Source organism: Neophocaena asiaeorientalis, unplaced genomic scaffold (genome assembly GCF_003031525.2).
Source record: "Neophocaena asiaeorientalis asiaeorientalis breed wild unplaced genomic scaffold, Neophocaena_asiaeorientalis_V1.1 scaffold92, whole genome shotgun sequence".
In the NCBI taxonomy this organism is placed as follows: domain Eukaryota; kingdom Metazoa; phylum Chordata; class Mammalia; order Artiodactyla; family Phocoenidae; genus Neophocaena; species Neophocaena asiaeorientalis.
Window position 1 is genome coordinate 6,995,374 of NW_020174057.1, and position 24,829 is coordinate 7,020,202.

At 41.7% G+C, this 24,829-nt stretch overlaps 2 protein-coding genes across 5 annotated transcripts in view; both read left to right on the plus strand.

Annotated features, from left to right (window-relative positions):
- The first annotated feature begins 938 nt into the window (after positions 1 to 938).
- Positions 939 to 24,829, plus strand: part of POC1B (POC1 centriolar protein B) — a 99,874-nt gene continuing 75,983 nt past the window's right edge. For 3 of the 4 annotated variants that reach the window (XM_024754357.1, XM_024754359.1, XM_024754358.1), the window contains exons 1-3: positions 939 to 3,274; positions 3,943 to 4,027; positions 24,369 to 24,540. In XM_024754357.1, coding sequence (XP_024610125.1) covers positions 3,260 to 3,274; positions 3,943 to 4,027; positions 24,369 to 24,540 — 272 coding nt within the window. In that variant the 5' untranslated portion in view covers positions 939 to 3,259. Of the gene's footprint in view, positions 3,275 to 3,942; positions 4,028 to 16,611; positions 16,675 to 24,368; positions 24,541 to 24,829 lie in introns of those variants that run through there. The other variant, XM_024754360.1, reaches the window with a different exon arrangement.
- Positions 4,373 to 9,441, plus strand: GALNT4 (polypeptide N-acetylgalactosaminyltransferase 4). The gene has a single exon (XM_024754356.1). It carries the CDS (start codon positions 4,615 to 4,617, stop codon positions 6,361 to 6,363), a length of 1,749 nt encoding a protein of 582 aa, XP_024610124.1. The 5' UTR covers positions 4,373 to 4,614; the 3' UTR covers positions 6,364 to 9,441.

The following is a 24,829-nucleotide window of genomic DNA, read 5'->3' on the forward strand; positions in this document are numbered from 1 at the left end:
GATCTTTATTTTTAAAAAATCCACGTATAAGTGGACCTGTGCAGTTCAAACCCATGTTGTTCAAGGGTCAACTATATTTTCAGTCCAAGTGCCACATAGGGAAATGAACAGTAGATGGCACTTTTGTGCTATGCCTGAATTCTCCACTTTGAAGGGAAGTAACCTCGGAATGACTCGTGCTAAAACAGAAACAACCCTTTGTAGTGTTCAAGTGGATAAATTCAATTTCTGATTTGAAGGGGATCTGGAAAAGGAGGGCTAATTAAAGAGTCAGTTTCACCCGACCTTTGTACCTGGCCTCCAATGACACCTTAGATTTTTAAATATTGTGACTCCCATCCAGATTAATAAATTTGCAATTTGAGGTGGTCCCAAATAATTACTGTAGCAAGTAGAATTACATGAACTGAAGCAGGCTTAGGGTTAGAAAAAAAATCCCCAACTTGGGCCACATTTCCAAATATCCACCTCTGAGCTTTTGCTGTTTGCAAAGGTTAGGAAGAGCAAAAAGAAAGAAAATCAAATATGGAAGAGAATCATGGGAGGGGCATTTGGGAGTAATAAATGAGGACAGTGGAATGGAAATAAAGGTGTTACATTTTTTTCTTTTGTAAAACTTGTAAACTGGTAAAGCATTAGGTAGGATACAGAATTTTACATTTATCATACCCTTGCAAGCACAAAAAAGGCATCATGACTTAGTGATTAAGAGGTGGAGTCTGGAAGTGCCCACTAAAATCTAAAGCTCTGCCACTTCCTTAGCTGCGTACCCTTTTATTTTGTATCTATATGAGATGATGGATGTTCACTAAACCTACTGTGATAATCATTTCATGATGTATGAAAGTCAACTCATTATGTTGTATACCTTAAACTTATACAGTGCTGTAATTCAGTTATATCTCAACAAAACTGGAGAACATCATCTCAAACAGAAACTCCACACCCGTTAAACAATAACTCTCCATTCTTATCCCCATCCCCTGGTAACCTCCATTCCACTATCTCTCTCTATGAATCCATGTATTTGAGGTACCTCATATAGGTGGAATCATACAATATATGTTCCTCTATGTCTGGCTTATTCACTTAGCTTAACGTTTTAAGGTTCACCCATGTTATAACATGTATCAAAATTTCTTTTTATGACTGAATAACAGTCCATTTTATGTAGTTATCACATTTTGTTTATTGATTCACGTGTTGGATACGTGAATTATTTCCACTTATTGGTTATTGTGAGTAATGCTGCTATGAATATTGGCGTACAAGTATCTGTTCCAGTCCCTGTTTTTAATACATTTGGGTATATACCTAGGAGTTAACTTTTTGAGGAACTGCCAAACTGTTTCCACAGTGCTATATCCTTTTACATTCCCACCAGCATCCAGCATTATTTTTAAATATATTGCTCTTTTTAAAAAAAAAAAAGTCAAACCTAGACTGGGAATAAGTAGCAAAGCTTAGAGTCCTGCCACAGTTTGCTGATAAATTGCTGGTATCAACAATCTGGACACATCACCTCCTAAACTAGAGCAATGTTTCCCAATGTACACAGCTGAGACTCCCATGGCAATCACCTAAGGGGCTTATTACATCTATAGGGTCCTCGATCCCACCCCCTACATGCTGATTCAGCATTTTGGGGAATGAGGTCCCCTAAATCAGCTGTCCCCAACTTTTTTGGCACCAGGGACCGGTTTTGTGGAAGACAGTTTTTCCACGGGGGGTGAGTGTGTGTATGTGTGGCAGGGGAGGTGGGGGGAAGGTCCAGGCGGTAATGCGAGCGAGGGAGCGATGGGGGGTGGCAGATGAAACTTTGCTGGCTCGCCTGCCACTCACCTCCTGCTGTATGGCCGGGTTCCTAACAGGCCGCAGACTTGCAGCGGTCCGTGGCCCAGAAGTTGGGGACCCCTGCCCTAAATCATCATTATGCATGTTAAAATATGAGACTCAGAAACCTAGATTGTTGAGTTCTTAAAGGCAGGGAAAATACCTCAGTCACCTTTGTACTCCTCAGAGCCAAATATACAGGAGATATTCAACAAACATATACTTGAACTAATGTTGTAGTCTAAAGCTATTTCCTACTTGCTTGATTGCTATGTATAGTACTCATTAAAACGAAATTCTATCACTAGACAACTAGTTCATCTGTAGTTTTGGTGTATAGTTTATCTTTCATTTGCATAGAATGTGTATCTTACCAGCCGTGGTCTGTTATGCCATCTTATGCTGCCAAGAATCTTCTGTATATAGTTTTCAGCTGAGTCCTTCAAGCGTTGAGGCAGGGTAAAAAAGGGTATGGACTTGGAACTGGAAGAGCTGTGTGTGATCGTTGATAATTAAATAAGAATCAAGTTTATAATTTGTAAAGGTTGGTAACATTTTGTAACTCTATTAACTTCATAGTGTTGCTGAAGCTCAATGATATTCTGTGCAAGAAAGCCTACTGTAGCAAAGGCTATTGTTACTCTGTTGCCCAATAATTTAAACAAAACAATATGTTCCTTTCTACGTCTTCCTAAAAAGTTTAAATATGCTGCTGTATCAATTTGCTGCTCTAAAGCATATGCAAATGAGATTGGAATAGAAAACGCACAGCAGAAAAACATTAAGTAGATTCACAACATTAATTCATTCATCACGTTTATACAGTATCTACATTTATAACAAGCCAGGCATTCTGTGAAAACTTGTGATTAAATAAATTCAAGCCTGTCCTCCAGAGGTTTAGTTCCTTTGGGTATATTAATAAATAGCAAGCGGCCCCATTTCGCATCAAACTCTCTTGTGCGTCATAAGCTGTCTGGGACCAGCTTGAAATTCGCGCGGGCTGTCTCTTTAACGTGTAATAGAACTCTGATTGCATCGATCACAGGCTCATTATCCTCTCCCACCCATCGGTCTCTTTTCTATCCCGGTTACTACCCTCCTACTTGTGTCAAGTCGTGGGGAGCGCAGGTGTTAGTAAACGTTGGCTTTGATGTGTGCCGGCACCTGACCCCGGGGCTTCCCGCTTGCCAGGTGGCGGAGCCCAGGCTCTACGGCGCGGGCGGAGCCTCGGGGCTCTGCTGGCCATGCCTGGAGCGCGGGGTTTGAGTGGGCCGTTGTTGTAGTGACCGCGAGGCGCTGCCGCTCCGGGCAGACTGTTCCGGGCGTCGCAAGGTTCCCCTTCCTACCTCGCCCCCTCCCTTCCCCCGATTCCCCACACGGGCAGGGGGAAGGGGGCAGGAGCCAGGAGCCAACCGCTCCCCCCATGGCCTCCGCCCCGGTAAGGACGGGCTGGGGTGCGCCTCCCCGGAGCCGGTCCCGCCGGCCGGGGAGCCAGGTCGGGGCCGCGCCCGCACCTGGCGGGAGATGGAGGCAGACGTCCTCAGTTGGGTCCCGAGCCGCTAGCTCCTCGCCCCTCGCTCCGGGGCGCCGGTGACTCGTTCTCTGTCACTGGGACACCGGGAGCGCAGAGCCCTGGCCGAGCTCCCGGGCACTCCTCCCCGAGTCCCGGAGCTCCGACAGCCCCGGCAGCTCCGTGGACCCCAGAATTCTCTGAGGGTTTCCGTGGAAAGCCTGCGTCAGAATCACCTGGGAAGTTTTTGAAAAGTACCGAAGCCCGGGCCCCGCCTCGCACCTGTGACTGCGTGCCAGCGGGCGGGGTCCCGGAACGTGCATTTAAATGGAGCTGCCCAGGTGGTCCCTCGCGTGCGCTCGGTTCTGGGAAGCGCGAGTAGAGGATTCGGCCGGCTCTGCTGGGGAAGTTGGCGCTCGGCGTCCCCCTGTAGCGGTGGCCGCGTGTGCTCGCGCGGGGCGCTCCTGCTCTGCACACCCACCTTCGATGCGGCCGCTCCCGGGCCGGCCTCCGGGGGAGGGGACAGCGTTGATGCCCGACCCCCCCAAATTCGAGGTCAGCATCTGCTTTCAAAACTTGACAACTTTCCTTCCCAGGAGGACCCCGTTCTGCAGCGTTATTTTAAGGGCCACAAAGCGGCGATCACCTCCGCGGACTTTAGTCCCGACGGCAAACAACTTGGTAAGTTTTCTTTTTTTCTTTTTGTAATGAGACGCTCAACCGGTCAGAACCCTTGCCTCCTGTCCACGCCGGGCCCCCGCGAGAACCACTGAGGACGTATGGGTGGAGGTGGTGTTGAAAGCGGCCGAGATGCATTCGGAGCCAGAGTGGGCCCGAGCTGGGGCCACCTTGATCATCCGGGGCCACCTTGGTCATCCCGGCCCACAGCCCGGCCCCGCAGGGTCGTCTGTAGGCCTGCGCCTGGCCGACGACTTTCGCGAACTAACCACCAGGAGGAGTAAGTGGGAAGGGGCGGAGTTTGTCCTCGGCCCCGGGAGGGAGGGGTGTTGGCTGGAGAGTTTGTGAAAAGTTGTGAGACCAGCAGGAGGAAGTGGGGAGAGAGGCGTTGGGGCTGTTCCGGAGGCCGAGCGCGGGGTGGTCTTAGGTGACCCCCGGGGAGCCCCCGCGGCTGGAAAGGAGCCGAGCGCCTGCATGAAAGGGGGAACCTGCTGGGAAGTTCGCTTCTACCTGAGCCCGGAATTCCAGCGTCGGGTCCCGCAGCCCTTCCCCTGCGTGGTGGCTCTGTTGGCCGCGTCCGCGCCCCAGCAATGAGGATCCGGATGGCCGTGAGGTGGACGTGGGCAGGCAAAGGCTGCCTGCTGCTGGCGCTTTTAACAGTGACCTATCTCCTGGTGGAACTCTCCATCTCCACTCTCCATGCCTCCCCAGGAGCCGGCCTTACCAGGGAGCGGGGCCCAAGACAGCTCTCAGACTCCGGGAAGAAAGCAGTGGATTTGTCTCGACCGCTTTATGAGAAGCCCCCTGCAGATTCCCATGCACTTGGGGAGTGGGGGAAAGCCAGCATACTCCAGCTCAAGGAGGGTGAACTGAAGCAGCAAGAAGAACTCATTGAGAGATATGCCATTAATATTTACCTCAGTGACAGGATTTCCCTGCACCGCCACATAGAGGATAAAAGAATGTATGAGTGTAAATCCAAGAAATTTAACTATAGGAGACTTCCCACCACTTCTGTTATCGTTGCTTTCTATAACGAAGCCTGGTCGACTTTGCTCCGCACCATCCACAGTGTTTTAGAAACTTCTCCTGCAGTCCTTTTGAAGGAGATCATCTTAGTCGATGACTTGAGCGACAGAGTTTATTTGAAGACACAACTTGAAACTTATATCAGCAATCTCGATAGAGTCCGCTTGATTAGAACAAATAAGCGGGAGGGGCTGGTTAGGGCCCGTCTGATTGGGGCCACTTTTGCCACTGGGGATGTCCTCACTTTCCTGGATTGTCACTGTGAGTGTAATACTGGTTGGCTGGAGCCACTTTTGGAAAGGATTGCTAAAGATGAAACAGCAATTGTTTGTCCTGTTATAGACACCATTGATTGGAATACTTTTGAATTCTATATGCAGACTGGGGAGCCCATGATTGGTGGGTTTGACTGGCGTCTAACGTTCCAGTGGCATTCTGTCCCCAAACATGAAAGGGAGAGGAGGAAATCGAGAATTGACCCAATCAGATCACCCACCATGGCTGGAGGACTGTTTGCTGTCAGCAAAAAATATTTTCAGTACCTTGGAACTTATGACACTGGGATGGAAGTGTGGGGAGGTGAAAATCTGGAGCTGTCTTTTAGGGTGTGGCAGTGTGGAGGTAAACTGGAGATCCACCCCTGTTCTCACGTGGGCCACGTTTTCCCCAAGCGGGCGCCATATGCTCGGCCCAATTTCCTGCAGAATACTGCTCGCGCAGCGGAAGTGTGGATGGACGGGTACAAAGAGCATTTCTACAATCGAAACCCTCCAGCAAGGAAAGAAGCTTATGGCGATATTTCTGAAAGAAAATTACTACGAGAACGGCTGAGGTGCAAGAGCTTTGACTGGTATTTGAAAAATGTGTTTTCTAATTTACATGTTCCAGAGGATAGGCCAGGCTGGCACGGAGCTATTCGCAGTATTGGGATCTCTTCTGAATGTTTAGATTATAATTCTCCTGACAACAACCCCACAGGTGCTAACCTTTCACTGTTTGGATGCCACGGTCAAGGAGGCAATCAATTCTTTGAATATACTTCGAACAAAGAAATAAGGTTTAATTCAGTGACAGAGTTATGTGCAGAGGTTCCTGAGCAAAAAAGTCACGTGGGAATGCAAAATTGTCCCAGAGATGGGTTTCCTGTTCCAGCAAACATTATTTGGTATTTTAAAGAAGATGGAACCATTTTTCATCCCCACTCAGGACTGTGTCTTAGTGCTTACCGGACACCTGAGGGCCGACCTGATGTTCAAATGAGAACTTGTGATGCTCTAGATAAAAATCAAATCTGGAAGTTTGAGAAATAGAAGAGCATAACAGCACTTTCTCGTCCTGAGCTGACGATAGCTTGAGGAAAGTCAAAGAGCCTTCAGAGAGTCTCAGTGAAGATTAAGTTTATCAGCATTCACCCAATGGTCATCTGCAAGAGCTCTGTAAAAGCTGTGGATCATTTTGGTAAAAACACTGAAACTGGGTACACAGAGAGCTGCTGTTTAATATTTCAAAGTGCCTTACTTATGGGTTTTATTTAAGAGCTTTGTCAATATGGTCTCTTCTTAATGAATTTGACTTGAGATACACAAAACATTTAAGTGCCAGACTTAATGTTAAAGAACGTAAAAGTCCATGCAAAACGAGGGATAATTTATTTTGATGGGTAAGTTCACTGCACATCTCATCAAAAAAAAACAAGAAAACAACTCAGAAGTGTGCAGTTTGAGCTATTGCTATTTTTATTGTACATAGAATTTGAATTTCTTTTAGCCAGCACATTAAATTTTAGGTTTTGTTTATTTTTTTAATTCTAATTTTCCTTTACTCAAATAGAAATCAAGGAAAGTTAATCTTAAGGAGAAAGACCTGGTTTAGACATATGTGTCATTAGATGTGAATTTGAATGTAAGTTTAGAGGTCTTTTTAACATACAGACATCTCAGAAAAATATACCCATATCTGAATGAAATGAGAGATACTTACATTCCAGACTGCAAACTTGAGCTATTGGACTTAACTGATCTATACTGATACCTCACATCACTCTGATTTTGTAAGCTGTGCTCTCTGTGAACTTGTTTGTGTGTGTAGGGCATTTTCTGATTGCACTTCCTTAAGTTATGAATGTATTGGAGAGGGACTCATTCGGAATACTGTGCTTCTCTTTGTTAATGCTTAATCACTTAAAGTAAATGCTTAATCACTTAAAATTAACACAATAGAGGACAGCTGCATTTACTGAAATGTGTGAAACTGAAAGTGGGCCCACATCTACAAAGGCTGCAGAACTCTCCTACAGGCTTCTTGCTGATTAGGACTTTTAAGGATCAATTTTAAGAGAACGAGGGGAAAAGATAGCCTTGGCAATGGTGGATGCTGCCTTCCAGGTTGTTTTCTGCACCTAACCCTGAGCCTGGTGCTTAGGCAGCTGTCAGTAGTTGTGGGTGAATGACTGACTGACTGAATGGCTCAGCTGATGATTGTGACTTTGGTCAAGTCATTTGATTGACTTAGTTTGGGCCTCAGTTTCTCATCTGTAAAATGTGGGTGCTGGAGCAGGTCTTGAAGATCCCTCCAGCTCTGAAATGTTATGCTTGTACAGTCAGTCACTGTGCAATCTTTACAACACCTTTATTTCCTCCCTGCTAACGTAGGTAATGTTGTTGAGCAACGTTCAGTCCAGTTATGAAGCTGGAAAAAAAGAAATGGTTTTAAAAATTAAGTGAGCTGAGCTCAACTGAAGTGGTTTATTTTGGATTGAATGGAAAGTTGTGGTCAGTGTTTGTATTCATTTTATTTTGACAATTGCTGAACCAATTTTTGTTTTTTATCTTTAATCTTTCAAACTCTAAAAGTTATCTTTTGGGTTAAGAATATGAATATTTTCCAAACTAAATTATGCAAGAAGTAAACATACTTAAAAAAATTATTTTTACTGGTTTTATTCCAATGTTGTATCCAGAATTCAATCACAGGCTGAATTCAGAATTAAATCTTAATTAGTTCATTGTGGTCTAGATTTGTGAAAAATGCATGCTCCATAAAGCATCAGTCCACAGTACTCGGAAGTTGTTTTCGGTGTCTACTTGATGACTTGGAGAGTAGGAACTTTGCAAAATCTAAATTTAAGAAAAGTTTGTAGGATAACCATTTCAAAAAGTAAAATTGCTGTGTATTTTGAATATTTTGTTTCTCTTTTGTTTCTTAAAATAAAAATGTGTTAATAACTTTCTGTATGTTATGTAGCAAAGAATTGTCCAGATTCCATGTGCAGTGTGCATGGCCCTGGGTACAATTTAGGAGGGTTTGTAATCTGCTCTGATGTGGTTAATTGGCAGCAGATATGCTCCTAAACCCACCCTCACCCCTTGCTCAGTCTGCCTTTTTGTCTTTAAAATCACCCTTTCTCTTTTTATTTATTTTTGTTGTTCTTCTTAGCCCCCTGTCAAATGGGAAACTAAGATTGACATATTCTAAATGTACTTACTGGAATTATTTTTATTCTAGAATCTTGCTGCTCCCATCGAAAAAAAAGGGAGCATTGAAAAGTAAAGCGCTTCATACTTTATTTACCTTTTGCCTAAATTGCAGGGTGTGACCTGTTAATCTTTTTGGAAGAAATTTTAGGCTAGTGTTTTATTTATATCAGTAACTTGGAATCAGTGGGCTGTTCATTCCTCACAGTAATGTAGGTAACGGAAGAATGAGACCCAATTTTCACATATAGGCATTTCCAATTTAATTCCTAAAATACACTGTAAAACTACAAAGTATATTTTGATTGCTTACTTCTAATTTATTGGTACCAAAGCTCTCTTTTGCAGTAGATAATTAAGAGTTGATCTTTTAATTTATATGCTTAAAAACAGTTTTATAAAAAATTTGGTAGACAAGAAGTTTCAACTTTAAATGGTCACTATGTTATTTAGTGTTCAGTTCTATGAATATGTTGACTAAATAGTCATTTTTAGCAGCCATTAAAAAAAATGATAATCTGGTCATCTACAGGATCTCTATAACTCAGAATAACTTGTTTGTAAACGAAAATGTGTCTGTGCACCCAGTAGTAGGCTCCTGAGTATTCATTAATTGTTGGCAAATCTCACTTTTCTAGGTTGATGATAGGAGGTTATTTTTCAGTTGTGTAATTTTAGTTGGTTTAGGGGCTCAATTTTAATTAATAAAATACTTAGTTTTGACTTGTTTGTCCTTTTCTATTGATGTTTTAATAATGTTTTAAAATGAGCACAAGGAATGTGGAGGTTCAGATTAATCTCTTTTGAACGATGAATTTTTTTGTGTGTGATGAGCGGTTTCCATCCTTTTTTCCTTTTGTTAATGGTATTTGCAATATTGATTAAGACATATAAAATAAAATGTGTGCCTAATTACTTTTGCAAATGGATTCTGATGATTTTAGTCCCTGGGGTCACTCTTCCTGTGTACACATTTATTGATGGTAATAGAAGTAAGTTAGCTTGTAATTATTTTACTTATTTGACAATGCAGGCAGTAGAATATTTTAAAAAGTTGAACTTCATGTATCATCTTGCCAAGTGTCGTTAACCAGCAAGTATTCTGAAGTGGTGTTAACACTACTCACGCATTAACTACTCATAAACAAGCTGGAAATGATCGGAGGTCTCTGGGACAAATTGGGGACACTATAGAAGGAGGCAAGTGGCTACGTGGGCACCTTAGCACAAATTTCAGAACCCTGGGCCGGAAAGAAATATGTCTGTCCTGTAAACTGCATAGCTTCCCATTTCCCTCAACCTTCTCTCTGCATCACCCTGTCCCTAAGTGCAATTCCTGTCCACTAGTAGCATCTCTGTCCCTCTTTTAGTGATTCCTGCCAAACACCCTCCACCCCTGCCTCTCCCTGGCCTGAAACACTGCCTGAGCATCACCAGCCCAAGGACTCCGCTTTGTATTTCAGATGTCTTATAGCCACGTTTAGGATATGTGTAGTCAAGCTAACCATATTTTCACTGATCTTTTTTTTTTAATGTACAGTTTAAAACGTTACTATAAATATATGTTATGATCTTCCTAATAATGAGTAATATAATCTTGCTAGTAAGTTTCTAAGTGACTGCAACCCTATGCAGATCATTTCATCTCTCTGTGTTTCAGTTTCATGAACGTTAGAAAACACTGGAAAATCCGTAGAGACAATATTAGTGGCTGCCAGGGCCTGGGGGAGGCAGGAATAGAGAATGATTGCGAATGAGGATGGGTCTTTTTGGAGGGTGTGGTGGTGGTGATGAGAATGTTCTGGTCTTAGTGACAATGGTTGTACAACTTTGGGCAAAACACTGAATTGTACACTTTAAAAGGGTGAATTTGTGGTATGTGAATTGTATCTCAATTAAAAAAAAAGTTCAGGGGAGAAAAAGAGGCTGGAGAATTTCATGTGTCTCAGAAAAGATTGCTCTTTTCTCTGTCCCTCTGTGCATACTAGACTTTAAAACAGGCCAGCAGTACTTATTGTTGATACTTGAGTCATGCTGTAATTCAGCAGAATTAAGGAAGTTAGATAAATATGTGAATCTCCCAGCTTCGTATGAGGGTGCAGGTGGAAGCCAGTTTGTATTGGAGTTTTTTCTTAAGATTTCAAAAAAACCTCAATCCTTTTGAACAGGAGGTAGAGATTATTATAAAAGGTGAAACGAGTTCCCAGAGTATATAATTGTCTGTGGCAGAACTGAAGACTAGAGAACTCCTTCTAACTTGCTAGTATTCGGATACTACTTTTCCTTTTGTGCCCAACTTGATCGTTTTCCAGGCTGGCTGGGGAGGGATGTCTGCTGCAGGCCAGCAGTGTCCTCAGCTGTCTGATCATCATTCTAACCCATTTATTTACACTTATCTAATCCTCTTCATAAAAGGAATAGGAGGTACTCTACTTAGTACTCTTTTTTTTCTTTTTAAAGTTAATTCTGCTATGTGTCAGGTGCTGTCTTATGCTTGGGTGTACATACAGAGATGTACAAAACAGGTGTGCTTCTTATGATGGTATGAAGAATTCACAGTCCAGTGATAGAGACAGATATTAACAAGTAAACATACAAATCATGTGCAGATACAACTTGAAACTGGAAAACAACCAAATGCTGTGAAGAAAAGGAACAGGATTCTTTGAGGGATGAAAACTGGGACAACGTACTTAAGTTTATGGGGTCAAAGAACACTTCTCCGTGGAAGTTAGATTTAACTCAAGACCTGAAGAAGGAGCTAGCTAGGCAAAGACTAGAGACAGAATAGAATAAGCAAAAATCAAGGGTGGGAAAGAGCTTGTCCTTGATCAAGGAAATAAAAGAAGGCCAGAATGGGTAGAGCCTGTAAACAAAGGGAGAAAGAGAGCTTTGGGAGGTGAAATTGCAGGGGGAGGCAGAGGCAGCTTGAGTTGTCTTTGGAGGCTATAGTGGGTTAAATGGCGACCCCCCAAAAGATATGTCCATGTCCTAATCCCTGGAAGTTGTAAATGTGACTTTATTTGAAAGAAAAGGTCTTTGCAGATGTAATCAAGGATCTTGAGCAGGGATCCTCCTGAACTACCTGGGTGGGCCCTAAAATGAGACATACAGAGGAGATAAGAGGAGAAGGCCACATGAAGTCAGAGATCGGAATGATAGAGCCGCTGGCCAAGGAGCTCCTGGAGGCACCAGAAGCTGGAAAAGGCAAGGAATGAAATCTCTAGAGCCTTTAGAGGGAGTGTGATCCTGCCAACACCTTGATTTTGGACTTCTGGCCTCCAGAACCGTGAGAGAATAAATTTCTGTTGCTTTAAGCCTCCAAGCTTTTGATAATTCGTTATGGCAGCCACAGGAAACTAAGAGGGCATGTTTTAGGCTTTTGTTCTGAGAGTCATGGAAATTTGTTGAAGGATTTTAAATGAGGGAATGATACAATCTGATTTATACCTCAAAAAGATCACTCTGGTTACTACGTGGAGATTGAACCACTGTGAGTAGAGAAATCAATTAGGAGCTATTATACTTATATCAGCAGGAGATGATGGTGGTTCAGACTAGGATGGTGGTCTTCAAACTCGGTGATAGCCTGGGAAAGAGAGAAATTTGGGAGTTACTAGCATACAAATGGTATTTAAAGTCATGGGAATAGATGAGGTCACCTGGGAAAAACATAGAACAATGAGGGCAAATGGTCCATTTCTGAGTCCTAAGGCTCTCCAACCTTTGGATCAGAAGAGGAAATGACAAAAGAATCAAAGAAGGAATAGTCGGAAAAATAGGAGGGGAACCCATTATAGTAAGGTATTATGAAAGCCAAGGTGTAGATAGAGTGGAGTAAAAATGTAGAAGAGAGAGAAGAAGATATTAAATAGTCATTAGAAAGAGTGGGGAAGGGAACTATTATAGAATTGAGCACCACTGGGCAGTGTGGAAGATCCATGTGCAATTAGCGATCATGAATTTATAGTATTTCCAGTCTTCCTGGGAGTGTGTCTAGCAATTCTCACTGGCACAGATATAGTCTCAGAAAAGGCAGAGCGACTGGGATTTTGCCAGGGGAATTTAAAGGAAGGAGGAAAAGTCAAAGGATTGAATATATGTATAAGAAGGGGTTTATAATTTGGATAAGGAGAGAAGTGAGGATTATAAATCAGATAGTGAAATGAAGATAGTGAAAGAGAGCCTCAGTGGAGAACATAGGTCAATGGATTGGAGTTCTGGATGAGTTAGAAGCTCATCCAGAAAAGAAGCTATAAGAAAAGCATGTTGTCAAAGGGTAGTGGGTTTCATTTAGCAATCAGGGAAGTGTTGGTTCTGCTGGCGACAAAATCCAGGGTTTGACCATGGAATGGGCTGCTGAGGAAGCATGGAAGAAAAGGTCTTTGGAGAGGCCTGGTTGTCCCTTGAGTCTGAAATATTCTTCACCACCTCACTCTGGTTAGCTGGCTCCTTCCTGTGCTTCACGCCTCCACTTAAAATGCCGCTGATTACTCCATCTGAATAAAGTATTCTATGCCCATGAAAAATTCTCATGTGACATCCTGCTTTATCGTTCATGTCTCTTAGCACAATTTAAAGTGATATGCTTGCCTGCTAATTGACTTGTTTCCCTCTTCTCTGCTTAAATTTAAGCCTATACCAGGGCTCCCTGTTTTACAAATAAAGTAGCTCAGCACAAAGAGGCACATGGAAAAGTGCTGGCAAGATAATCATTGGTGTTTGCTTTGGGTGTTATCATGGCTAAAGCAGATTTTGCTGGGAGAACGGTGATAGGTGTACTGTTGGCTTTGGAGAAAGATATTTTCTTCCATTAAGATCCTGTGTCTGGGGCTTCCCTGGTGGCGCAGTGGTTGAGAGTCCGCCTGCCGATGCAGGGGACGCGGGTTCGTGCCCCGGTCCGGGAAGATCCCACATGCCGCGGAGCGGCTGGGCTCGTGAGCCGTGGCCGCTGCGCCTGCGCGTCCGGAGCCTGTGCTCCGCGGCGGGAGAGGCCTCAACAGTGAGAGGCCCGCGTACCGCAAAAAAAAAAAAAAAAAAAAAAAAAAAAAAAAAAACAAAGATCCTGTGTCTGAGATGCAATATAGATTTTAGCACTTGAAAATGCTGCCCGAGTCAAGAGCTCTCCTGCAATTTTCAGATAAGTTTGTGACCTGCCAGCATATTTGATTTTGCATTTATTGAAATGTTCATTAAAACAATGCATCTACTGAAACCCAAAGAAGTTACTTAAATGAAATAAAGCTTCACACAAACTTAAATTAAAAAAAAAAAAATTAAGCTCCCTATTCAGAGATTTTTGCCTGTATTGTTACTTAGGACTCTCCCCACCCCGCCCACCATGCCTTACATGTGGTAGGGGTGAGATATCTGTTGAATGAACTAATAATACCAGGAGTTAGAATGGAGAGAAAGACGGTGACCTGAGGTAGGTGAAGTGTGAAAGAGAAAATGATTGTTGCTTGAAAGGGTTGCAGGGAACTTGATGTACCCAAGCACAGTCAAAGTGTAAGTAGGTTAGTAGGAGGAGGGACTTTCAGAGAGGAGGATGTGTACACAAGAGGGATCATGTAGTGGGTGTTTCTCTGGCCCGTGGTAGCTTTGGGGAAGGAGAGCAGGCATGGGTACCAGGGTCAGCTAAGGGGCTATCTGGAGCATTATGGGAGAGAGTGCAGGGTAATTGATGACCAGAGAGGCTGAAGGCTTAAATTCTGGTCATGACTGGAGGAAACAGCATGAAGCATGGTGGATTTATACTCAGTAGCCTCTTGGAAAGTGGTGGGCTCTTGGGTTTCACAGGATGAGTTGGAAGATGATCAGAGAGGAGACGATGGGAAAAAATGACCACCTGTGAAATACCATCCCTCTTTATGCAGACAGAAACTGGAAGTTGAGCAACTTTGCTGAGGCAGTATAGCTAGTAAGCCGCAGAGCTTGGCTGAGCCTGACTTCCAGTCGGCCTCTGGAGCCACACTTTTCCATTAGGGCAGTTTCCCAGAGGGGCACACTTAAGTTTATACAAATGTTAGAAGAGTTTAAGAGCATTTTCATGTGACCTGCACAATCTGAGCTGCACTTTAGAAGTTTCCATTTAAAACGATATATTTTAACATTGATGTTGTCACCTTTTCCTCTTTTTGTGTTCAAGGTTACCCTGTCATTGATTCATTCCCTATTTAATCTGTGGGATGTTTGTAGAGTAAATGACAGTATAGGACAAGTTTATATCTCCTTTTTCTTTCTGAATAGAGGCAGAATGAAATTGTGAATTTTTAAGTTATTTTCCTCACAGTGAAACTATGGTTAAAGTTTGCCAGAAATTCTTTTTCTATTCTGGTTCTTGATGGCAACCTGTGTAGCAGATTTACTTAAGTTCCTCCTACTGTTATAGTTTTAAAAATTGCTCCCAAGCACTAAAGTAAGCTCGGGTACACACTGAGAGGCAGTAGCAGAGTGCAGTATTTCTCAGATGTCCACATATATCAGAATGGACTGAGAAAGTGATCAAAAGTTCAGATTCCTGGGTCTCATTTCAGAGAATGTAACTTACTAGAAATACACGTTTTTCACAAGGTCCCCAAGTAATTCCAATGGGGATAATCAGTAAATCCCCAGAGCTTCTCCAAGCACTGGGTTCTTGGTTAAATGCCCCGGCTGTGGAGTCTGATAGACCCGGTTAAACACGGAGCTCTACTCCTTTCCACCTGCGTGACTCTGGGCAAGTTACTTCACCTCACCAAGCCTCATTTCCTCATCTGTAAAAAAGGGATAATGATAGTCACCTACCTCGTTGTAAGGATTATGTAAAAGGATGTTTACCAAGTTCTTAAAAGTACTCGGCCCACAGTGACAACTGAGAAGGGTTTGTGTTAAGATTGTCACCTCTCATCGAGATACAGAATTTGAATACGTTAAATTTCTCCACGTTGTCATTACTAAAGATTATTCTTAAAGCAGTCACAGCTCCTTTGAGACTCTGCTTACACCAGCAAGCTAACTACTTAGTGTCAGCTAGCAAGAAAATTATTCCCTCATTCAGACAGGAATTTTAAGTCAGTGCCATCACTTAATTATACTATTACATAGTGCTTGGATTGTACAAACTGTTCTGAAAGTATTAGATAGGGTATTAAAGTTTATCTAGTTACGGTTAGAATATTATCTTTTTATTGTGCAACCGTCTCCCTTCTGTCTGGGTTTATGGGTGTGCATGCCTGGGGATTACATTTTATTTTTCTTTTCTTAAAAATACTTATAGTGAACTCCTTCTCTTCGATTTCCTTAGAAGATTTCCTTGTTTATATTTTCCTGAAGAAGGTGGTCCAGTGTTTCTGTTGTGAACCAAAGACCAGCATGAACCTGGAAATGCAACAGAAAGTACAAAATCATGGTGCCCTCAAACTAGAGAGCTGAGTTTCATTCTGGTAGTGGGTTTTAAAGCAGAACATAATGAGGGTAGGAAATATATTGAGGGACTTCTGCAATAATTGAAAAATTCAAGAATTTCTGTATGGAGGTGATTGAGTTATTAGGACTCTCTTGATTATGGAATGAAAAGACCTAAGAGGAATATAATCCAAATTTATAAAGTTGTGAAAGATATTATATTATGAACATGGACCTTTTTAGTAAATTCTAAAATATGTACTCTTTGACCCATCAATAATTCTTTTGGGCATTTATCACAGTGTTATTTTGCATATGTCAGAAGTGACACATGTACATTGCAGCATCATTTGTAAACAACCTAAACAGGGTAGACTGGTTAAATAAATTAAGGTATAGCTACACCATAGAATACTATGCAGCTATTAAAAAGACTAAGGCCAACTTCTGCCTCCAGACACGATAGTAACTGGTAAGCAAACTTGCCCTCCAGCTGAAAACAACTGTAAAACGAGACGGAATATATGAGGCAACTGTTTTCGGGCGTTGAGCAAACAGGGAATGTAAACCGGTGATCCTTGCAAGAAGGAAACACCTTCTTGCAAGGAAGGTGAGCTCCTCCCTACTTGGCTTTCTCCCCGGGGGCACTCTTCCTGCTGCACAGCAGAGGTAGAGCAAAGCGGAGCAGAGGTCTTAGTTCTTCTGGTTGTGTCCGGGCTGAATGCGTGTGGCAGGGTTCCTGAGAAGCTGCTGCTGAGTGGGGTACGTGGCCTCAGATGTCTGTGGGGCCTGCTGCAGTTTTGGCTGAGGTGCAAGTTGAGAGACTGTGAGGTCTAGCGGAGACCCCTTCCTGCTGGGCTGAGAGAGGAGTGGTGAGCCCAGTGACCATGCCGGGCTAGAGCGCTCCAGCTCTAGCTCAGGCAAAGGGGAGATCTTGCCCAGCTCCTCAGGCAAGACACCAGGGAGGCCAGGCCTTAGGCATCAGGACCACATCTGAAATAAAGGGCATGCCCGAAAACTAAATTTAAAACTGAAGTAGATTTGCTCTAACAAAGAATAAAACCAAGCCTGGCAAGATCAAAAGGAGTAAAACTGCACCCTGAACTCTAGTTAATAGCACCGCTTTCTGCAGGGGTGTGGGTTAGTGATTCTGAAACCGTTGGCGTGCTCTAGACTTGAACAAAAATATATTGAGTGTAACGTGAGCCAGATTTTTTACTGTGGGGGAAGAGAGTTATAAATGTAAGAAGAGGGAGGGCTGGAATGTATTTGGTGCTGTTAGATTGAATTAGAGTTATCAATATGAACTCATGGTTTTTAATATCTTTATCTTCATTTCTACATATTGATAGATACAGCTTTCTATTTATATCTACTTTCTTAGTTCTGCCTGCTGAGATTTCTATTTATACCTTATTTCTTAGTTCTGTTAGCTGTCACAGCAGTAGCAATGAGCAAACAGTTTCCAGATCTTGGTTTCTAAATACCACTCTCTATTAAGAGGAATCAGAGCTTCTTAGGGAGAAAAGACCTATTCCAGGGCTGGAGCAGGGAAAGTACATCTTGGAACATCTTGTAATTCTAGAAGTAAGGAAGTATTCAAAATGATGGACACATATCAGAAGGACACAGAGGCCAGCTTTAAGGGGCTCTTACTAGCCAAATCTGGAAAAATATGAGTCAAAATAAATAATGATAGCTTTGAATTATAACCCACTGAGTAAAATAATCTGCGTTCACACTGATATGAACAAATATCTGAATAAGTAGATAAGCGGAGAAAAAGGGAAGATTCTTCCTTAAAGTTAACAAATTAAACATTAGTTCATTAATTAAACATTAATTAGTAAACCATAGAAAGAATAATGGGTTGGAAAATCATTGAAGGATGCTAAAATTAGTGGGTGATGGACTTCCCTGGTGGCACAGTGGTTGAAAATCCGCCCACCAATGCAGGAGACACGGGTTCAAGCCCTGGTCCGGGAAGATCCCACATGCCGCAGAGCAGCTAAGCCCGTGCGCCACAACTGCTGAAGCCCACGTGCCTAGAGCCCATGCTCCGCAACACACAGGAGAAGCCACCGCAATGAGAAGCCCGCGTACTGCAACGAAGAGTAGCTCCTGGTCTCCACGACTAGAGAAAGCCCTCTCACAGCAACAAAGACCCTACGCAGCCAAAAATAAATAAATTAATTAATTTAAAAAAATAAAATTAGTGGGTGACAGTTTATTGAGGAAGAGGATATTTATATAGTTTACAGTATCTCCCGACAAAATACTAATTAATTACAAAGTGGAAAAATACTAACTTTACAAGGCAAAAACTGCCTAAGCCAAGTGGTCAAAGTTAATCTCACCAGTACTAGGACAGATATCAAGCATACCCTGATATGATGCACTGATAAGGGCACAACAAAATTTTTGTGGTGTTCTTGTCAAAAATGTATATCCTGAATCTAATGGCAAGGAAACAACAGGAAGAAAACAAACTCATTAAAAAAGAGATCAGATTTGTGATTACCAGAGGCAGTGGTGGGGGAAGGGGGATTTGGATGGAGGTCGTCAGAAGGTACAAGCCTCCAGATGTAAGGTAAATAAGTACTAGGGGTGTATAATTATAATTGACACTGCTGTACATTGTATATAAAAGCTGTTAAGAGAGTAAATTCTTAAGAGTTCTCATCATGAGGAAAAATATTTTTTTTCCCTATTTCATTACTGGATCTCTATGAGATGGTGGATGTTCACTAAACTTACTGTGGTCATCGTGACATTTGATGTGTGTAAGTCAAATCATTATGCTGTACACTTTAAACTTATACAGTGCTGTATGTCAATTATATTGCAATAAAAATGGAAGAAAAAAAATCCAGAAAAAAAAAGTGATTTGACACACATATTTGCTTAAACACAGGGGAGGATACTCAAGAAAATGAGTATCCTCTCTTCTATGTGCTTAAACAAATATGTTAACTATGCCTCTAGGAAGGGAAACCAGGTGGCCAAGGGCTGCAAGGAAATTTGGTAAATACTCTTGTTAATACTAGAATTCTGCGTCATATACATTTGTTACCGTTAGAAAAGATAATTTAACAACAAATGCAATAATTGGGAGGCAGTACCAACTCTTTCCAGAAAAAGGTATTCCTCGCAAAGCAAACCTCCAGTTAACTGTAGTTGATTTTGGTTAAATCAATGAGAGAGCTCGGGTTGAGGAAAGAAAGTTATTGCTACTTAAGGTGACGCAATAACTGTTGGCCTTTTGGACATTACGGAGAGCAAACCATTAGTATGCTCTTTGTTGTCACCTCCAGAGACCTGACACTGGCCTAGGTGACTGTGGACTTTGTTCTTTCTTTTGTCCTAATGAGGATTTCTTGAAACAATAGATTATTGTTATAAAATATAAATACTTTTGTTTTTAAATGGGTAGATTTACTAGTTAAATTTTTAACTTCCTCCCTTTGATAGTTTATCTTAAAATAGATGAGTCAGATGATGGTTAGGTACAAGCTTTGACATTTTAAATGATGTGGTAATGTTTATAGAGGGTGTGGTTCACTAGAAATGTATGAAAGCAAATTCCAGGTTGACACTGTACAGCATTGACACCAATAATCAAGTACCTTTTATTATTGTGGTATTAGGGTTTGGTGGCACAGGGTTAAGGAAGTAAGGAGGGAAATTCAGTGTTGGTTTTCATAGTTTCCAATAAGAATGCATTCATGGGCTTTTTGTAGATTGTTAGTCTTTTTTTCTGTTTCCTTGAAATTTGGAAGAAAATGTAGAGTGTACCCTGAGCCACACAGTTGTAATTGGGACATCCCTGCTTCTAGTGTTTCATAATTATTAGGGCTTGGAAATGCCACCTTGCTGTAAGGTTTTGCTGTCCTTTAAACCATGCGTTCATCCTGCCCTCTCATCACTTCTCTTTAGCGGGTCTCAGGCTGGTAATAGCCAAGTGTTGCTTTAATGTAGCCATCAACTCTAAATTTATGATTTTTGAGCATCTAGTCTGCTTAAGATGTCCTTTTCCTTTTCTGACAAAATATGTAAAGGCTCAAGTCCTGTGGCACCTTCTCAGTTAAGTGTCATGTTCTTATTCCTCTGGCTCTGCCCTCTGCCCCTCCCCCCCACCCAGCCCATGCCACCCCCAATCAATTGTTGCTTCACCATGATCCTATAATAACATTTTTTCTGGTCCTTGTCATATTGAACATTAGTGACCCTGTAAACCTTCAATGAGTTCATGGATCAATTGTGTATATTAACTCTCTCCACTGCCTCCCTCCCATTTTCTCCTCAACCCACACCATTCCAGCTTTGATCCCACCACTTCACTGAAACAAATCTTGTTGCCAAGCCAACGTTTGATCCTCGGGCCTAGGGCTGGCTTCTTGGGCAAATGACCTGTATCGTTGCGCAGGTCTCATACTTGGTTTAATGCTCTGCTATCATGGTCTTGAAATTCTTAATGATTTCCTACAAGGGCCTCCACATTTACACTGGAACCCCCAGATTATGTAGCTGGTGTGTTCAGGCCTGATCTTAACCAGGTCTCTTCAAAGCACTTCACACAGCCCGTCAGCCTCTTGGAACACATCCTGAATTCCTGGACACCACAGTCTCCTTGCCCCCTCCCCCTCCATTTATGGCTCCTTCCTGTCTCTCCCTTCTCTCCAGGTTAAGTATCTGCACCGTCTTCTTTATCTAGACTCACGGCCTGAGTGATCCCATCCAGTTTCCAGTCTTTAATGTATTATCTACACTGTTGCTGCTGACAGTAACACAAATTAAAATGACAGTGATAATAGCTACATTTGAGCATTTTCTATGTGCCAGGCATGTCTTCTGAGTATTATTTCACTTAATACTTTAAATGCCTTAATTTCATTAAATCTCTCTAAGATTTACCTGGGTGTGCACGCCAAAAGCTGGGCACCTTTGTTTCTTTTCTTTCTTTCCCCTTCACATCTAATGTGTTTGCAAGCCTTGTGGACTCCCGTCTTTATATCTTGGTTTTGACTGCTTCTACCATTTCCACAGCCTTCAGCCTAGTCCAAACCACCACCTTCTGGCGGGATTATTACAATAGCCTCCTGAGTGATTTCCTTCTTCCCGCTGTGCGTACTCCACACAACAGCCAGAGTGAGATTTTTTGTTCGTTTCGTCTAAACATTTTATTAAAGTGTAAGATATGTACCACAATTGGACAGCTTGCAGAATTTCCACAACCGTGACATGCCCATTTTGCCAACATCCAGAGTAAGAAGCCCTCTTGTGCTCCCTTCTAGCCACTATCCTCCCTCCCTACCACCCACATGCTGTCTATGCTGACTTCTAACTCCATAGATTAGTTTTGCTGCTTCTTGAACTTCGTATAAATGAAATTTCATTACATGTTAGGTGCACGGTATGAATATACCACAGCTTTTGTATCCGTTTTACTTTGATGGACAGTTGGGTTTCTAGTTTTGGTCTTCTTTGAATAGTACTTCCACAACATTATTGTACATGTCTTCTGCTAAACATGCATAAGAATTTCTGTAGGTATATACCTAGGCGTCAAATTCTGAGTCAGATGGTAAGTGTACATTCAGCTTCAACAGATTTCAAAACAATTTTCCAAGGGTGCTTAAAACGGCCAGCATTATTTGAGAGCTCCACTTGTTACGCATACTCACCAAGATTTGGTACTATTTATCTCTTTTATTGTAGCCATTCTAATGAGAGTGTAGTGATATCTTATTGTGGTTTTAATTTGCACTTTCCTAGTGACTAATGGATTTGAGCACATTTTCATATGTTTATTGGCCATTTGCATAGCCTCCTTTATGAAGTGCCTATTTAAGCCCTTTGCCTATGTATTTGCCTGTCGTATTTTACTGCCTTTCCTTATTGATTTGTAGGATTCTTTATATATTCTTTATTATATGTTGGATAAATGTATTGTAAATATCTTTTTCGTCTCTGTGGTTTGCGTTTTCACTTGCTTGGCGGTATCTTTCAATGAGCAAAATTTCTTAATTTTAGTGTAGTACAAATTATCATTCTTTTCTTTTAGTAATTTAGTCATTTTCAGGTATTATCTAAGCAATCGTTGCCTACCCCAATGGCCATGAAGATATTCCCCTAAGTTCTCTCCTAAAAGCTTATTGTTTTACCGATCACATTTAGATCCGCAATCCACGCGGAATTACTTTTGTGTACAGTATAAAGTGTAGAAGTCAAGGTACATTTTTTTTCCTTGTGAATACCCAGTGGACCCAACATCATTTTTGCAAAGATCATCCTTTTCTCACTGTCAGAGCGGCAGTTTTCTTAAATCAGATCACAAGGTCCTGCTGCTTATAATCCTTCAGTGGCTGAGAACTAAATACACACGTCTCACCATGGCTCCTTGCTGGCATCAGCTTCTCTCTGGGCTTCCATCCCTTGTTCTCTTTTTCTCCCCTCCCCTGTGGACATGCTGGTCTCCTTGCTGTTCCTCAGGTTGACAAGTGCATGGCTGTCTCAGGCCCTCGCATGTGGAGCCCTCCTGCCCAGAGTGCTCTTTCTTCACGTCTTAGCCTGGATCACTCCTCGTTTCACTCAAGTCTCTGCTCGCATGTCCCTTCCTTGGAAAGGACCACTAACTACCCCATATAACATTAAGAATATGGTCAAAAGGTTTAAGCTTCCACTTATAAGTACTAGGGATGTAATGCACAACATGATCAATATAATTCACACTGCTGTCTGTTATATGTGAAAGTTAAGAGAGTAAATCCTAAGAGTTCTCATCACAAGGAAAACAAATTTATTTTTCTTTTTCTTTAATGAGAAATATGAAATGATGAATGTTCACTAAACCTATAGTGGTAATCATTTCATGATGTATATCTCAAACCTGGAAGAAAAAAAAATAATATATAAAAGTCCTCTGAACATGTATGATATTATAATCTAATGAAGCATCTCCTGCTCTGTTGTGATTCCCTGAGGGCGCGAGGTTGTGTCTTACTCCCTTTTGTAGCTCTTGTTTGTAGCATAATACCTTAGAACTCAGAGTCCCCAATATAATGTACATGATAATTCATTGTTTTCCCTATTTTGTCCACATTAGCCCCAGATAATTCAAACCCTGATTTATTTAATAATTTGATGAGCTGTAATGGAATGTCAACTTTTTGTACTTTTCAGAAAAGGGGGTAGTATACAGCTTATAAACCCACTTTAACTATTTTACATGGAAACATTGCATAGGCCAAGTCCAAATGAATTTTATCTATGGCTAAGGAACTTAGAAGGTTTTCAGTGACTTTATATTTCTCTTCTAACAGTAATACTAATTGTATTTCAAGTTTATAAAGTTTTTTTTTTCTAAACATTCTACAATCTAGACTTAGTGATTCTCATTGACCTGGTTCCTCTCACTGGGGCTATTTTGGGGCTACATGAATATATAAAATTTGGTTTTAGGGCAAGAGTTAGATCTATCTTTCATTTGTTTACTTCTTCATTCCTTGTTTAAGGCATTTATTTCCACTGTTGATTTCATTTGTTTTCCTTTTCTTAAAGCCTTAAGTTAATGTCTGAAACACATGACTCTTTTATTAATTGTAGAATGTGATAACAGAGCAAAAAGTGTGTTTTAAGATTACCTTATCTAGCTATAAAAGACATTACTGGTCAGGTAACAAAACTGGAAAGCAGTAGGTTAAAGTACTGTCACGGGTAAATTTTCTGAAGTTGATTACAGTGCTATTGGTATGTAAAAGAATATCTTTATTCTTAGAAAAATACACTTAAGTATTTAGGAATAAAGGTGCCATGATGATGAATTTACTTACCCCAGAATCGCTTAGGAAGAAAAAATTGTGTGTTTGTATGTGTGCCCACACATACAATGCTTGTGTACAGGAAAAGAGTGCGCACAGGAGCAAATTATAAACCAAATGGGGCAAAATAGTAACAACAGGTGGATCTGGTAAAAGGTATATTAATGTTCTTTATACTATTTTTATGACTGTTCTGTAACTGTGAAGTTGTCTCTGCATAAACAGTTTTAAAAAATCATTCTCATCCAGCCGTCTCAGGAAAAGCATTCAGTCCTTATGACACGAAGATTAAGTTACTTTCTCAGTCAACCTGAGAGAGACAGAACTGACTCCTACTCCTGTGTCTCTGTTGTATCGTGCTGCCTTCTTCTAGTAAATAGTCATTGAGTTCTAACCAAATACAGGGACCAATAATCCTGCTCTGTGGCTACATAGGACACAGCGAAGCTTGCATATTAGTGATGTGGCTTTGGGTTTCTTTTACAAATGTTTTTGCCATTACTTGGTCTGTCTCACAACCTCCAGGCCCCTCTGTTACCTGGACGTCTTGTTCTTAGATATGCTGCCCATTGTAATGAGACATGCCTACATTTGTGTTTTAATACACAGTGGTTTTGTTCTTCTATTTCTTAATAGCTACCGGTTCTTGGGATACGTTTCTCATGCTGTGGAGTTTCAAGCCGCAAGCTAGAGCTTTCAGATATGTGGGTCACAAGGACGTTGTAACCAGCGTGCAGTTTTCTCCACTTGGAAACTTACTGGCATCTGCTTCACGAGACAGGACCGTTAGACTCTGGATTCCTGATAAGTAAGAGAAACAAACACCTGTTATGCTCTGGGTTTAGAAATGTGAAAGAGTACTGGAGGCAGGCTGTTCCCTGTGCGCTTCTTGGAATGCCCACACCCCCAGTTACCTGCACATCTTTAGTCTGAGTCACAAACAAGGTGTACTGCCCTTGTCCTAAAGTCAGACTATTTCATTACCGTTTTTTCCTCATCTTTAACTCATAATTGTGTCTTCTGTTTGAAAACTATTTCTAACCATGGAAATATGCTTAATATGTCCTAAGGTTTTCTTGGGGTGGGGGGGGGGGGGC